Consider the following 17,918-nt stretch of genomic DNA (forward strand, 5'->3'; position numbering starts at 1 on the left):
TGGTTCTTTCTTGTCTACTGGAGAAGCTAATCTTAGAGAGGGGATATATATAGTCTGCACCATTATGGAATTTCTCCGTGTGGACATGATCATCAAATGAGTAGGTCTTCTGTATTCTTCACCTTCAGCAGATGATTACCAGGTGATGAACAGAGAAGCAGACAGGCTGTAATGTGTAGCCACTCTGTAACACTCATTAATGTACAATTATGTACAACCTTTTAAGTAAACGCTCGCAATAACATCGCAATAAACAGTGAGCCATTTTTTAATTCAAAATATACATGCAAAATTAGTTTCAGATATGGTCATTATATTATTGAATATATGTTCATTAACTGTGTGTAGAAGATCTCAGAATGGTTGAAACGCAACCGGATTACTGCAATCTATTTATATTCTATTATGTATTGACACGACCTGTGACGTTGCAACACACTATTGGTCTAAACTTCCCACAGTTTGTGACGTCGCAGGTGAGTGTTCAGGCCTTCAATAATGATGAGTCTCGGTTGGTGTCACCCAGCCTTGATTTTGTTTTTAATCTGTCGATAAAGCAAAACAAAGTCTCATCTATCACATGTTTAGCTTGTACGCGTTTTTTGTTTCATTTCTTAACATCCCTTGGTCTTTCTTTCTTACAAATTATATTAGACCTGGTCAACATGTTAACAGACTTTGGAAAAAAGAGCCAGGCAAAAATGTCTTCCCTTACATACACAGACACAATGCAGACAGACACAATTCAATAAACACACAAACATCGTCTCGGTGTTTTCAAACATCTTTATTGTTGTTATTGTTGAGTATATCTCCTGCTGGTTGTTTCATTTGATCATAATCCTGTACAAAGTACATTTACTAGTATCTGTCAAAGTCAGTCTAGAGTCAATGTATTATCATTACAATTAGTCTACTTTATATCCGATCCATTTCAGTTGATTCATGTGTAGTCACTAGTATTAAAATGGCGTACAGAGAATCTTACATCATCCAATTAAACGAGTTGTTAAAATCAAGTCAAGGAAACACCGTACACAATAACACACGAATAACTTAAAAAGGTACCGGTAACAAGATGATTTCATTATCATTGGAATGCGTTGACCGAGAGTATTTAGCAAAAAAAAAAAAAAAAAACATGCAGAAACAATCTAATTTATCGAATAACAGGCGGGCAGAGATGAGCTATTAAACCAAAGAAGAACAGAGACGAGCTATTGAACCAAAGAAAAATAAGGGAGGTCAATGGGACAACCGTTTTCTAGGTATTGGAGCCGCCCGTGAATTTAAATCCCATCATTTCTAACCTTTCAATAATAAGCCGCAGCAGCAGACACAATAGTGGGAACATTTCAAAATAAAAGCCAGATTTAAAACAATACACAACAAAAATTTTAAAGTACACAAGCCAAATTGGAAAAGACATGCCAATTTTGAAAAGAAACAGAAGACAAATTTGAAAGGATGAAAGCCAAATTTGAAAGGATATGATGTAGTTTCCTTTAAGACGACAGAGATGCTTGTGAGCTAATACTTTGTATAAAAAAAAAAACAACAGAATTTTAAAAATGCAATCTGAAGAAACAAAAGTGAAGGCAAGAAGATGCGACATAGTGCACACCAGAATGAGACAGTTTATACCATCCGAGAAGCTTCAACGTTTTGGACGAACTGTAGGAGAAAACATGAAAATCTCAACAAAATAAAGTCCTCGCTCGAGATGGCAAACATATCATCCACTGAAGTCAACCTCGCCCAAAAGGCCCACACTGGACCCACACTGGCCCACAAGGTTACTGTTTGTCTCATCTACTTTTCATCTGGGCATTCCATGTCATAATTTAGAAGTGCTACGTCATTGACTTGTTAAACAATACATTACAAAGAAAAAATCATTGGCAGTATAAATGAAAAATGGAGTTGGGTTACTAAGGTCAACATGTGATTGCAACTAAATAATACATTCATACAACAATGAAAAGCTAGACAATGTTCAGATTAGAACAACAAATAATGCAAAGTGTCTAGTCTATGAGCTTACTTTGACCAAAGCAATGAAGCCCATCTTAAATGTAGGCCTTGGAGCTAAAAAAAATAACATTTGATCTGACTCTGGCCTAGAACATAAAGTGGTTCCCTAATTCTCAGTTCTCATTCTTTATTATTAGGCCTAATTAGTTTTTAAGATGGCATGCTCACTGCAGACAACACATTATGTGAATGTTCAATTGGTGAATTGTGCCTCTTTGAATTCACCAACTCCTGCTGCTGCCTTGTGCCAAGTTTTATAATGTTTGGTCACTTCTCTAGAAAAGATTTTTTGCCACAAAAATGTTTTGTAAAATGTTTGACATGTTTCTGATCTTCCTTCAAAGTTGAATAACATCTAGAATTTTACTTCGTAGTCCAAACCTCCTGCAGGATGACGGTGGATGGCAGCAGGCAGGGTATGAACCCAGGACCATTGAGACAACAGAACGACAGTCCAGTGCACATATCGCACGACCAGGCTGCCATCCACAACAATGTTGTGCTATTTTTGCTCTGCACGTAGAACTGACCAAGACAACACAGAAAAGAGTCACATGGAGTCAAGTTACAACTAGGAATTAAAATATTTTGTGCAGCGCCACCGTTTCACCAACCAACCCCCCCCCCCACCCCAACAACTCCAAGACAAAACAAGAGACAAAAAAATTTAATCAAGCTAATTTTAGAATTTAAAAAAAAAGTTACCTAAAATGTTAAAGTTTTAAGGAAATAAAATGACAGCGAGATATTGACCTTCTTAAACTCTGAGCTAACAACAAACATTTCTAAAGACATTAAAAAGACATGTGTCTTATTGATAGGAAGAACAAAATGGCTTAATAAAAACAAAACTGGCAGAAAGCACCAAAAAGTTGTAAAAAAAAAATGTCCATTTGTTCCTTTCTGTAAAACAAAGAAATAATTGCACAAGTCTTTGAAATATACACAATAGTAGTTGTCTAGTAGTTTAAATAGTAAAAAAAAAAAAATTCACATCATTAACATCTTACAGATTCTATTTGTACATTATATCAAATCAGTCATTATGATAAAAACTAAACATCATAGTATTGCAAATTCCATAAAAATGGTATCTCATTATTGAATTCTTTCATCAGTCTAACATATAGACTACCAGTGGTCTCTATTTCAAGGGACATCAAAAAATGGTGTTTCGAACAGTGACTCGGTTTGATCGTCTACATGTGAAACATAAGTAAGTCCTCATTATTCATTTCAGAACAACATTAACAATTATATTAATAATAATAATCTTTATTAACTTTGATGAATTTATACATATAGACTACCAGTGGTCTCTATTTCCAGAGACATCAAAAAATGGTGTTTCAAACATAGTGACTCGGTTTGATCATCTACATGAGAAACATAAGTAAGTCCTCATTATTCATTTCAGAACAACATTAACAATAATATAAATAATAATAATCTTTATTAACTTTGATGAATTTATACCAATCTGCAAAACAGTTTTATCATGCAGAATATAGCAAGAGATATACTGTCTTTGGTTTATAAATATTCAAAGAAAAAAAATAATTTTGGAACCAAAGAAAACAAATGTTAGTTATTTGCTTAATGCAAAGCTGAACTTGTCAGAATGATAATATAATAATTTTTTAAATACTGTAAAAAAAAATAATAAAAATAATAATTTGGAAATTAATTTTAACAATCTTTTAACAATGATGACAATCTGAAATTTAATTTAACAATCTTTTGTTTTGTGACATTCAGTTTAAAAATTCAAAAACTGGCAAACAAGAATTTGAAACAATGCTGTAATGTCAATATTACTGTCAATAATTATTGAAAAGGTGCTTAATTATTTTAACATCCAGCCTGTTGAAAAAATATCATAATACATAATATAATGACTAAAAATGTGTTTATTTATTGTTCGATAGGTTGGTGACTGTCACAGCCAATCCCTAACCTGCCTATTAGAATAGACTGAAAGAAAAAGTGTGATAGATTGGTTTAACGTAAGTATTTGTGAAACTCTCTCACTTTCAAAAAAGCATTCATCATTTTTTGTTTCACGTTGATAGACAGGTTCTGTGCACATAGAAAATTGATTTTATGTACAAACCACACAGGCAGCCAGAGAAGGCATTACCACTGCTACATGTATCATGAAAGAAAAAAAGGAAGTGTACTTTTATTTCAGTATAAACCTATCAGGTGGACCCAAACATATCCAAGTAAGCACCCACCGGAGGTACAATCAATACAAACTAAACATCTTAGAGGAACAATTTATATCCGACAAAGACAAAAAATGTATTGTTCGTCTCAATTATAAAATTGCTTTTAATATCCTAGTGGGTGATGTCCACATGCAAGACTAAGTCATTGACTATGTACACTGAATGAAAGGTGGGAGACCTAGGCCTGGCCTCCGATAGATAAAACGTCGAAGCAAACATCACACACACGAACAGGTTTACTCAGGTTGAACTTGATGATGGGCATATCTTTACTTGAGCATTTGGCACACAGCAAACGTCCGCAGTGGCGGCTGCAAAATAAAAATTGAAAGCATATTGCTAGACTGCCCAAAAAATTATTTTTCATTTGTTTCTTCCATAGCAATAGCCTCTTAATCTGTTTAACCAAATAAGCTCAGAATGTGAGGAAACTGAATCTAATGATCAAAAAGAAGTTAATATTTACATAAAAAGAAATTATAGTGCTGAAACCCAACCCTGGCTGATAACGGTATTGTCTGTGTCAAGTGGGAACAAATATATAGGTCATAGCTTAATCTGCATGCAGATCCAGTCTCCATTATTTAAGCAGAAAAGTACAGAAAAAGAAAGGAAAGCAATATGGAAACTGTAGGGGGAAATAGAAAAGTACCTGAAGAAAAGCACGTGAGAAAAATAAAAAAAGAAGCTTGAGAAAGATATTGAAATTAATAAACTAAACAATGTCAAGGATGCTAAACTGAATGATCACTGCTGCCAACTTAATTACTTTGTTCTACAAATGGACAGAGCTTTAAAATTTGATTTTATAGTGCTTAAAAAAGTGCATAAGATTTATCATACATCTTTGAAAACACCTAGCTTAACAACACCTCTATAATCTGAGCACCAGAAACACCAAGATAGCTACTAGTTCAACAGTCCCCCATAGATGCTCATCTCCAATACCTTCTGACTGAAGATGATGCCCTTATTATTGGGGCAACCAGACATCTGGCAAAAGGGAACAGGCATTGGCAAAGAATGTGAAAATGAAAATGTCCGCCTTTTACTAAGTTGTTTACTGCAAAGGCGCATTAGCCAGCAATCAAATTAAACAATCATTCACATCATCTGGTTTAGGAGCATGGTGGCTGAGTAGCAGGTTCTCAGGTTGAAATTTTTTAGAACTATTAAACTTTAAGAAAAAAAGGTAGTCAACATTGTAGCCTAGCATCCTATTATTTATCAATTTATCAATTAAATCGTAAACCTAGTAATTAAAAAAGTTTCGCTTTTTCTTTGTTATTCTTCCTTTCCATCCTCCATAAAGAATTTGATACGACTGTAATAATAATGTACTTCATATATGTACATTTAGATATATATTATATATATATATATTATAACATGTTATATTATATAAGCAAACTTTCAGAAGGCTACAACATCAAGCACAAAAGCACGCACTCAGTATTCAGCAATTTAAGGCTCTTTTATTATGGTACAAACAATGAAGATATGCATGTATTAAAGATTATATTTGTGTGACTTATACTGACATAAAAAAAAATAATTTTTTAATAAAAACTTTCAATCAGACACTTTTGGACTTCATTTCTATTGCTCCCTTTTGATCTCAGGCAAACAACTTGCTTCATTACAATCAAGTAGAACATCATGACCTGTTTTAGATTTTAGATTTTTTATTTTGGATGGTCATTTCAACTCTTGTGTCTGTTATGTTATAATAGAGCCTGGAGCCTACATTATGTTTGTTAATAAATAACATTATTATTATTATTAATTTTGGGGTCTGACTAGATCAAGAAACAACTAGTATGCTTTAATAAACACAGGAGGGGGGGAAAAAAAAAGACATAATCAACCAACTAAATAAGTGCACTTGCATATATGCATTACATAAAATTGACTTGAAAGGAAAAAAAAAGACGCATACATTTTATTAAAGGCATGTTTTGACAAAGCAAACAAAGATCTCAATGGAATCCTGGGTGACCTATGGAGCTATTACGTGTCACAGGAACGGGGGACTCTGGAGCAATAAAAGATTGCCTCCGCAGAGTGTCAATAAAGTGTTTGCCTTATGTCATACCGGCTGTACAATTATTTATTTAAACTTGTTTTTATGCGCTCTGTCTCAAACCATAGCCCTGTTGTGCAAGGAGAAAGAAAGGAGGCTTATCTCCCTTACACTGCAGTGTTGACCGAATGAGTATGTAAACAGTTGGTACAATACAGCACCCCTTACGCAAGGTGAATCACAGCCTCATCGCCCTTACTGACACAGCATCCTACTCAGAACTCCTACTCAACAATCTTCTGCAACTTCTCAGGTCAAAGAATTATCCAGATGATAATTGTCTCCCTTATCTTCTAATGCTTTTAACCTAAACCACAGTACTAGAAGGGAAGTGAGGCTGACTGGCTATCTATCAGGGGGGCTTATCTTCTTATCTTATATATTACAGACGTTACTTTAAAAAAATGAAGATAATTATGTCATGTATTCCATGTGTCAATCTAGTCATGCATGTTAATCAATGACTTAAACTCCTAAGTCGTTGGTTTTCCTGGCTGACTCAGGCAACCCATTCTATGCTCTAATGGCACTAGGGAAAAATTTAAAGATGCCATTCACTACTACAAGTTTTTACCTTAGTATATATTTCTTCAATAACAGAAGACTGTAGTAAACTTAATTTTAGAAAAGATTCTCAGAAAGATGATTAATTTAGGTCTTAGGAATGCTTCCACCAGCTAGTAAGAGTTTGATTTTGATATAGCTGTGTAGTGAAAAGTTAGGGAATGGTGAATAGTTGACACAGAACTAGAGGATAAGAAACAAGTTGAATACAATGAAGTAGTTTCATCCAAATTAAAGATTCAAAGGGACTCCAGGTTAGAGACATGCTCAGACAAAATCTCTGTGTTGTGTTTTTTTTTTTCATAATTTCATGACTTACATGTAATTAACTCTTTCAGTGTGGCCTTACTCTCAGGGAGTAACATGGTATATCATTTTTTTTTTCACTATCTTTTCAATGTTATATTTTTATTGCTCCTTTTAACAAAGCTTATATCAACTCTGTCTGCCTGGTAAAAAGTTTGAACATGTTTTTTCTTCCATTTCCCATTCTCGGATCAAGTTAAAACTTTGCACAATTATTCATTCAACCTGACAAGACATGAATCAATCAAAAAAATTAAACAATTAGTTTATTAATTGTTGGTGATTAATTATTTTGTTTGATTTTGAGATAAGGGCAATAAATGCTACATAATATAACACATGTGAATATATATATATATATATATGGATATATATAGCACTATAATAAACTGGAGTTCTGCTCTACACCAGAATTGGTGTTCAGTAACATTATGTAATCAAGTACCGGCACTATTCCATTGTTTGTTGTTTTACATTGTAAAAGTTCTTCCTGTGGTGTTTCTGTCCAGATACATTCAGCACAGCTTCTCACTGAATGCAAGATGCTTATTCAAAAAAATGGTGCACTGCACAACTGTGTCTACTGAATGAATGCAATCTCACGCCCCCCCCCTCCAAACACTGTGTGTTCTTAAGGGAGCAGTAGGTAAACCTCTTTGTCTCTGCATGTATAACTTTTAATGACTTTTTAATACAGTTTCCCAACAGGACTCCAGTAATAGTCTATATCAAGGAACAAGCAAAATAAAAAATATACTTTAGGAAAAAAAAAAAATTAACCCAAGGGGGAGAACTCCATGTTTAAAACTATTTAATCTAAATACTTTTTTATTCCCCTTTTTAATATCAAACAAAATTGATCCATTACCACTATTTAATTAACTAATTGGATATTTTTTTTTATTGATTCATATTTTGTGAGGAACAATAACTAATTGTGTAATTGTTTCAACTTGAAAGGGGAGTGAGAGAATTTCCAAATTTGTGACAGACAGACAAAGTGAGTTGATATAAGCTTTGTAAAAACAAGTATCAAGCTATACAAGTACTGAGGTCTGTCCCAGACTTAAGATGCATTCACCAGACCTTGTGTCTGTAACAAAGTATATCAGACCTATCAGCCGAAACGTTTAAGTTCCCTTTAAGTGATCAAGGTAATGAAGGATAAAGTAAGTATGCAAGGAGCGAAGCTAAAACTGCATGATAACATTGGCAATGTTAGAGACATGGGTGACATCTGCATACAGGACAATGTTAGAGACATGGGTGACATCTGCATATAGGACAATGTTAGAGACATGGGTGACATCTGCATATAGGACAATGTTAGAGACATGGGTGACATCTGCATATAGGACAATGTTAGAGACATGGGTGACATCTGCATACAGGACAATGTTAGAGACATGGGTGACATCTGCATATAGGACAATGTTAGAGACATGGGTGACATCTGCATATAGGACAATGTTAGAGACATGGGTGACATCTGCATATAGGACAATGTTAGAGAAATGGGTGACATCTGCATACAGGACAATGTTAGAGACATGGGTGACATCTGCATACAGGACAATGTTAGAGACATGGGTGACGTCTGCATATAGGACACACATAGAAAACAAAAGAAGTCTATATAAAAAGTTGGACTGTGACTGTAATACTGAACAAAAAATGATGATTTGAAAAATAGGATGTGGATACCTTGCAATACAAGAAATGAAGGATATGGTCAGCCTGAATGATATTTTGAGTCTATTTTAGACTAAGTGCTATCCAAAAAAAAAAATCCTTTAAAACTTAAGCCTGCATGTTCGCTTACGTATGTGTCTTTCAAGAAATACTTTTTTTTCTCAAAATGAGCTTCGTTAAAGGGAAACAAAATTCAATGCAGTCCCTTTAACAGTATTCACAGAGGAATTTTCTAATGATATAGCAAGTCTGTAGCAGTACTGCCCTCTGCTAGGTACTATTATTGTTGTTGTTTTTAATGTATAATGAACATTCAATATTTTCTTATATTTTTTTTTAAATTATTAAATCATTTTTATTTTTATTTTTGGGGCAGCTTGAAAACTTTCAAACTAAGTTTCCAGATTTTCTATCTTTCACTAAAAATAAGCTGAGCATTTGCAGTGGCAGAAACTACAAATATAATTATTACAAAAAAAACTCTGTATCAGACTTTCAATAAATATATTCAATGGCGTATGCACCATGCAATAAGAAAACTGGAATTAAAATATTTATTGTTAAGCAAACAGTGTCAGCAGTCTCCAAGTGATTAGAACTTTATTCAGAGACAAGATAAAAATGGCAATGCTTGCATAAAGCAATGATGAAGCATTCGGCTGACGTTCTCAGGTGAACAGCTTGGACAAGAACACATGAGATATAATGTCAAAACCTAAGGCCAAACAAAAGACGTGGAAAGAAGACTGCGCCATACAACTTGATAGCCAATTCTACTCAAAGTTATACTCACACAGTGTCAGACACAATCATAAAACTAAATGGCTTTCACAAAATTGACTTCCAACTAACTCATATCAGACCATTACTGACACCAGCAGGAGACAAATCATGATCTTTGTCAAATTCTTTTATAAACCTTTCAGAGTTGATGGTTGACACCTAATGTTACAATAACAACAGAAGTTTCATTGTTATATGATTAAGAAAACCAATCTGCCACGCAACTGATATGATATCATCTCTAGATTCTGTAAGTTCTATTTTCAATACCTTATTCAACATCTACAAAAATAGCATTCGTTCAGTTCATTATGAACAAATGACAATGTGAAATGAATATTAACCAAATGTATTCTGTTCAGTTTAGCCTGTTGAAAAACTTCTTCAATAAGAAGACAAGGGAAAACAGCTTACCAATGATGTTTCCTTGTCTTAATGTTAAACTTGGCCATACATTCAAGGCAGGTCTCCCCATCACTCCAGGGGGGCTCTTTGGACAACATGTCTACAAGGAGGAAACAACTCAGTGATTAAATACAAAGTCATTGGTGAAGAGAAATAAATAAATCAATATTAAGAAACAAACAAACTACAAAGAAATACTTTAAAAAAAAAAAAGCTTATATTATGTGTAGTTATATCAATTCTTTTGGATCAGTCCTATAATTACATTTGTAATAGATCTAGACTATCAATAATAAATCTGTGTGATTAGAAATATTTCTACCAATTGTTTTTGTTTAGCGCAATGTCATGCTTTTAGCTTTCTCAATATGCAAAGATCCTATCACTTGTCTGCACTAGTTGGAAAAGAGCGGGGTATCTGGGTATCATTTTTTAAATGTATTTATAAAAAAAAAAGGCTGAATGATCTGAATTATAAAATAAAACATTCAAACTTTATAGTAGGGGTGTAACATTCAAACTTTATAATAGCAGTGTAATATTCAAACTTTATAAGAGCGTTGACAGCAATTAAACATTCAAACTTTATGACAGCAATAAAACATTCAGACTTTATAATAGTGGTGAAACATTCAAACTTTATATCAGCAGTGAAACATGGAGACTTTAAAATAATGATAACACATGCAAACTTTATAATAGCAGTAAAACACACACATCTTTTAAATAGCAGTGAAACATTCAAACTTCATAATAGCAATAAAATATTCTAACTTTATATTAGGGGTAAATGATTATCTAATTGATTCCATTGTTTTGTAAAGCGCCAATGTCTGATTCAAGGCCTCAAACAACTTTTCCCTTTGTTTAAATGTATATGTGTTTAATATGTAATTCATTCAGCTGCATGTGTATAACATGAAAAACTTCTAGTTAATTGTTGTTATACTCGACTTTTATGCATACTAAAAAGATTCATTCTTTTTAAAATGATAATGCTATTAATTATTTATTGTAATCTAACAGCTTAGCTGTAAGGCCATTTGCAGTTAAGGTTGATGTCAGATAACCTTAAACAGCTCAAATGAACACACACAAAAATTAAACACAAATCAAATAGAAAATAATCCCAATGTTTGGATCATGGGAGATTTAAATCATTCGGAAATGAACAGGAATACAAACGCTCCAAATTCAAACTTAAAAGAAAATAAATGAAGTATCATTTGAATACAAGGTTCAAGTGGTTAAGCGCTTAGCTTCAAAACTTGGGGTCCTGGGTTCAAATCTTGGTGAAGAATGGGATTTTGAATTTCTGGATTTTTAGGACGCCCCACCCAACTCTAATTGGTACCTGACTTTAGTTGGGGAGAGTCATTGTGGTGGCTTGCCACATGACTCCCTGTTCACTACCCATTGGCCAAAGAAACAGATGACCATAACATCCTCTGCCCTATAGATTGCTATGTCTGAAAAGGGAACTATACCATACCTAATAATTTGATCAGCAGCTGCTTGGTAGCAACAGGAGCATTGAATATACTTAATCCTTGTTTGTTCACTTTTCCTAAGCAGGCTCCAGCACGCACCAAGGCTCGACAAAGACTTCCATTGCCATTTAGATAGGCTAACAAAATGGCTGTAAAAAAAAGCATTTAGATCATTTAACTCATTTTAGGCAATTCTGCACTGTGTCTAATGCAGATAAGTCAAACAGATGTAACAATCATATAACTGAATTTAATAACACAATATAACAACAATATAAGTTAGTTGACGCTGATAGTGAATGTTGAATAAGAAGTTTAATAGTAATGAAGGGAATCATCGAATGTCATCAAGTTAAATCTCTACATCCCTAAAGCTGCCTCTCTCTAAAGCCGTCAAAAGTAGTCTGTTTACATTTCGCTTTTCTTCCTAAAATCCTCGTCTAGTTTTTACTAGTTGCGTTATTGTCTCAAAGTCAAAACTTTCCCTTTATATGAAACAAATAACTCATTTCTAATCGCCCCATAACACTCAACAGCAAGCTCAAGGTGTTACAGAGTGTCAAGCTGAATACATTATCTTTGAAAAGCCATGATTTAAACTGCCTATATTTTAGGACAACAAAATTTCCAAATCCCTTATTTGCATATTTATTTGGTTCTTTTTTTAGCAACTGATGTTTGCTATTTTTTTATGTTAAATTTAGTAGAAAGTAACTAATTAAAAAAATCACAAAAGCTCTAACCTGTATTGCCCTCATGATCAGGCTTATCTATTGGATACTCAGGCATAGTTTCTTTAAACAGTTCAAATATGGCTGCTGCATTGTCCTTTCCATACTGACCTAGTAAGTGCAATGCATTCTGGCCTCTGAAATTATCAGTTTAACATAAAATAAAACTCAGAGAATCAAAATGAATTAATACAAAACTGTGAAAAAGACAAATAATAATGTTGCACTCATTCCATAAATAAAACATTTCATTAAAGACTTTCACCATAAGTATTCCTACATCTACTCTGAAAACTTACCTGGCATTGACAGCTTCAGCGTTTATAGTGGACTCCATCAGCAAGACTTTCACTGTGTTGATGTTGCCTTGGATGACTGCTCTGTGGAGTGCTGGAAAAGCAACAGTTGGATTTGAGAGAGTTGAACATCGGCCACAAACATTTTTGAGAAGCAATTTATTGTTAGGAGGTACGGTGGCTGCGCGGTAAAGCGCTTGGCTTCCGAACTGGGAGTCCCCGGTTCATATCCTGGTGAAGACTGGAATTTTTTATTTCAGGATCTTCGGGCGCCTCCAAGTCCACCCAGCTCTAATGGGTATCTGATATTATTTGGGGAGAAGTAAAGGTGGTTAGTCATTGTGCTTGCCATATGACACCCTTATTAACCATAGAAATAGATGACCTTTAAATCCCAAGGTCTTAAAAGGGGAAATTTTATTAAACTTTATGTTATTGTTGCTGAACAAGCTTAACCATTGACTTGCCACTGAGATTCAATTGTGTAATAACTGGACACTGCCATATCTCACATGTTTAGCAGAATAAAAAAGATGCAATTATTTATCAGCAATCTGTCACATTGAGATTTCAAAACTAAAAAGCTCTTTTGAAAATCTGATTTCAACGGTCACCTGTATCATGCTCGATAGAGATGCAAAGGCTATTTTCTGTCTTTTTAAGTTTTTAAAAGTTAGTACGCATAATGTGTGAACTGACCATTGTTCAGGTTTTCATCAACAGCGTCAAAGTCCGCTCGGTTGTCCAGCAGTATGGACACAATTGTGTGACAGTCTTTGGTGGCTGCAAGGTGCAGGGCTGTCTCACAGTTCTTGGTGCGCTCATCCACAGAAGCTCCAGCCAGTAACTGTAAGTCAAAAATAGTATCAACAACAAACTAAAACAAACACTACTAGCCTACAATTACACACATCATAAAAGAGGAAATGTATCAAACGTAAGTTACCAGATTTCTAACAATGATTTCTGAACCAGTTAGGACAGCAAGGTGGAGCGGAGTCAAATTCTGGCTGTCCTGCGTCCTGGAGTTCACATTAGCATGAACACTGAGCAGGAAAAGGACACTCTCTATGTCTGCCTTCTGTATCGCAGTGTGAAGGAAGTTTTTACCTTTGGAATCAACCTGGGAGGAAAAAAACCCAGCAAGTTCACAAGCAAATAATCAAAACAACTCTACATATTCAGTTCTTTTGTGAAAACTTAGGCACAGAAAGTGAATCTGTTACTTTAAGCAAAAGCATATGATGCTGAACAGTAGTCCAACGTTCCAATAAGTCATAAAATAAACATTCTTGACACATTCTGATGGTGTTGGGGTCATTTTAAAACTTACAAAATGAGGTTTTAACAAAACAAAATAATAAAGAAATGAATCCTTAAAGCAGCCATTCTGAACAAAGTTGTGAACTGAAAAAACTAATTATTGGAGACCACAGGTCATTTCAAGGGCTACATGACATTGTAACTTTCATTCTGTTTCGCATTTATTTTGCATAATTGTCAACTAGTTGAGAAACAAACCTCTGTGGATGCACAGTTTGAATCCTGGTGAAGACTGGAATTTTTAATTTCAGGATCCTTGGGCGGCTATTAGTCCACCCAGCTCTAATAGATATTAGCTGGGGAAAAGTGAAGGCAGTTGGTTGTTGTGCTCGCCACATGACACTGTTGTTAACCGTGGGCCACAGAAACAGATGACCTTTACACCATCTGCCCTATAGACCACAAGGTCTGAAAGGGGAACTTTTCTTTACTTTACCCTGTCAAAATCTAACTATTTAAGCCAAGCCCCCCTCCCCCCCTTTCAACTTCTAACCCTACCTGCTCTGCTGCTGTAGGCTCCCGACTAAGTATTGCCTGGGCTGCCTTATTGTCCTTCTTTATCATGGCTGCAGCAAACGGTGTGTTGTTCTTCTTGTCCCTGGTGGTCAGGTCCAGCCCGGGATGAGAGAGTAAGAGAGAGATGACCACAGGAAATTGGTTGTCAATGGCGATGTGTACAGGCGTTTTGCCTTCAGCATCCTTCCCAGAAACAAAGGAACAAAAAAGTTTCAAGATCAGTTTTCAATAACAAAAGAAATTGTTTTTTTTAGAAAGACATTTTAGACAGAGGATGTATTTATTGTAAATAAAAAAGAAACCTAACCCAAAGTCTATTCTACCACAACAAAAAAAAAGGTCATCGTTGACAATGTGAGTATCACACAGCTAATAAAATTGAATCTGTTTAATCAGACCACCAGTTTAAAGTAATGACCAGCTGCAACTTGTAACTCAGGATATCTTCATGTTAACTGACCAGCTGGTTCCTAAACTTGGGCTTAGATCCTCCCGCAAAGTTAAGAGCATAGGGCAAAGCTCTTCACAGAGATCAGTCATTGACAACTTACACAGCATCTTCCCAGCTGGTGCCCACAGATTTTAGGTGGTGCGACACCATGTTATACCATGAAGGCCTTGATTTTGCTTTCCTCTTTTCAACTTCCATGTTATGGCTGACTTTGTGACCGTGCAAGAAAGGACTTCTCTATTGGTGACATGAACTCGGTAAGTTATTCCTAGGATTCTTCTCAGCCATCGCAGTTGAGCCACTTTTAGTTTTTTTACAACCTAGTGTATGACTTCCACATCTCGCAAGCCAAGTGGTCGAATTAACCAAATCAAATTTAAATGGTAAACAGGTGTTTTTTTTATTAATGCTATTTTAGGCTAAAAAAATGTAAACATGAATTTAACCTTTCCATGAGGCTGGCAAACATGAATATAACTGAAATTCAATCATATGACAAACATGATGTAATTGTTAGCTGCATTTAAACCCATAGATAATGAACAGAAAGTAGACATTTTGATACAAATCAATATGAAGTGATCTTACTGTAATGTACTTATACACAAACCAACATGTGATGATATTACTAGTACATAGTACAAAGATATGTTATGATTTTACTACTACATAAACTAAAAATTGTTATGATTGCATAACTAGATAAAAATTAATATGTATAGTTTTGTATTCACCTGAGCATTCACATCAGCGTTGTGTTCCATCAAGCACTGGACAACCATTTCTAATCCCCAGGCACAAGCCATGTGTAGTGGACTCTGGCCATCACTGGGATAGGGCAAAACAGACAGTATACACACTAAATTAGATAAGTAGCCATTGGGCTCAGCACTTTTTCAATACAAGAGTAGGAGTCCATCCAACAAAATGGGACAATATAAGTCAGATATGATAAATGGTCTGATTAATCAATTTAAATCAATTTTCCAATAAAGGAAAGAAGAGAACAAAAAATATTAAAAACAAAGAGTTTTAATCAATAAATTCCTATTGAAATAGAATGTGGTGTTGACTGTAGACTCCTAAAGTGGTACAAAGTGACAGGAAGTTACCAGCAAATTTGTTACTATTATTTTCATACATGGAAAGTTCCTATTTTCTTTGATGTAAAAATTGGATAAAATTAGCTAATCTTTTTTAGTGAAAACCAGATGTGTATAAGTATTTTAGTTGTTGTTGTTTTTTAAATGAAAGTGTTCAGTGTATGACGCTACCCCCCCTCTTTTTTAGGAACTAGACTTTTTAAAACCAGATATAGGAACTATTGGGTTAAAACTTCTAAAAACAAGGAATGTGTGTTCTAAAAACAAGGAATGTGTGTTCTAAAAACAAGGAATGTGTGTTCTAAAAACAAGGAATGTGTGTTTTAAAAACAAGGAATGTGTGTTCTAAAAACAAGGAATGTGTGTTCTAAAAACAACGAATGTGTGTTCTAAAAACAAAGAATGTGTGTACAAAAAAAAACTGTGGTATATTACCTCCCCTCCTCTGCACCTTCTCCGTTGGGTCCTGGTCTTCTGGGACTATTTTTATCACAGCCACTGGAAATAAAAAAAAAAAATTCTTTCCTATTTTCATTACAAATTGTCGTGTTGTCCACAGAAGTTGTTATGCATCAACTTCATTTTTGTCTTTGATTAATTCTATCTTACTTTGAATTGAACACAAAGTGGCCTGCCAAGCCTGGGAAGTACTTTTGAAGTTGAAAGCTGAGTGACATATACACAACTTTGAATGAGTTTTACCCTACCCCAAGGAGATTTCTATGAGAAAGGAAAGAGTTACACTCACAAGAAACAGTAAGGTGCATCAATGAGTCAAATTAAGGCTGTTTAACTCATTATCTAGCAGCGGCATGAGTAAAGGAAGAACGAAAAAACATGCAAAATATTTCTTTTTAAAGTTTTTTTTAAAGAAAGCTTTTAATGAGTGAAGGGAAAGCACCATTCAATCACTGCCATGTTTTTCAACATAGCTATGTTTATCTCCCCTTTTCTTTATAAAACAAAATCAATAAGTTAGCCCTAATTGATAAGATAAGATAATTTTTATTGGTCCAATCAAATGGAAATTCAGTTTGACTACAATCGGCCACCTCAGCGTACGGTAACTACAATAACAATATAGATGCAGATACAAACAACATTCACACACGAAACACATACACACTCACAACCAGCGCTTTAGGAATTAAACTTCTATGTACTATGTTCTCTGATGGATTAATTTGTTTTTTTTTTTTAATAGATTGATGTGTTGTCATCGACAATCAATGATTGTACTAAGTTTCCACTTGATCCGGGAATGGAAAGTGAGAGGAAAAATGTGTAAAAGAATCTATGTAGACAGACAGAATGAGTTAATATAATCTTTGTAAAATAGAATACAAGAATGCAAGTGAAGTCAAATTCACCTTCTAATAAGAAAACAGGCAATGGCTTCATTATTCTGGTCCAAAGCCCTGTGTAGCAGTGTGTGGAAGTAGCCACCTGGACTCTGTGACCACAGGTTGACATCACAGCCAAACTTGACCTGACAAAATTTTCAAATTAAGCTAGAGAGAGTGGAGTTAAAAGTAGTGAAAGAGACTTGAGTTAAAGGTAGAGAAAGAGAGAGTTGAGTTAAAAGTAATGAAAGAGAGAATAGAATTAAAAGTAATGAAAGAGAGAATAGAGTTAAAAGTAGTGAAAGAGAGAATTGAGTTAAAAGTAGTGAGAGAGAGAATTGAGTTAAAAGTAGTAATTGAGAATTGAGTTAAAACTACTAATGAAAGATAGAACTAAGTTAAAAGTAGTGAGAGAGTTGAATTAAAAGTAATACCTATAAGCTGGTAACAAAAATCATTAACAATTACAGTATGGTAAATAATGTTAATAAAACAAGAGTTTTAAAAAATACAATTTCACATGTCAATTATTATCCAGTTATTAATAACTTATTCAATACTAAAATA

At 34.4% G+C, this 17,918-nt stretch overlaps 1 protein-coding gene across 1 annotated transcript in view; it reads right to left on the minus strand.

Annotated features, from left to right (window-relative positions):
• Window positions 1-771: 771 nt before the first annotated feature.
• LOC106052964 (rabankyrin-5-like) overlaps window positions 772-17,918 on the minus strand; it is a 35,438-nt gene continuing 18,291 nt past the window's right edge. Inside the window, exons 15-25 of the mRNA XM_056006028.1 lie at window positions 17,379-17,497; window positions 16,444-16,506; window positions 15,640-15,733; window positions 14,437-14,637; window positions 13,562-13,738; window positions 13,315-13,462; window positions 12,619-12,709; window positions 12,332-12,456; window positions 11,591-11,737; window positions 10,108-10,198; window positions 772-4,576 (exon numbers count right to left, since the gene is read on the minus strand). Coding sequence (XP_055862003.1) covers window positions 4,444-4,576; window positions 10,108-10,198; window positions 11,591-11,737; window positions 12,332-12,456; window positions 12,619-12,709; window positions 13,315-13,462; window positions 13,562-13,738; window positions 14,437-14,637; window positions 15,640-15,733; window positions 16,444-16,506; window positions 17,379-17,497 — 1,389 coding nt within the window. The 3' untranslated portion in view covers window positions 772-4,443. The remainder of the gene's footprint in view (window positions 4,577-10,107; window positions 10,199-11,590; window positions 11,738-12,331; window positions 12,457-12,618; window positions 12,710-13,314; window positions 13,463-13,561; window positions 13,739-14,436; window positions 14,638-15,639; window positions 15,734-16,443; window positions 16,507-17,378; window positions 17,498-17,918) is intronic.

This window comes from Biomphalaria glabrata, chromosome 12 (assembly GCF_947242115.1).
Source record: "Biomphalaria glabrata chromosome 12, xgBioGlab47.1, whole genome shotgun sequence".
NCBI lineage: Eukaryota > Metazoa > Mollusca > Gastropoda > Planorbidae > Biomphalaria > Biomphalaria glabrata.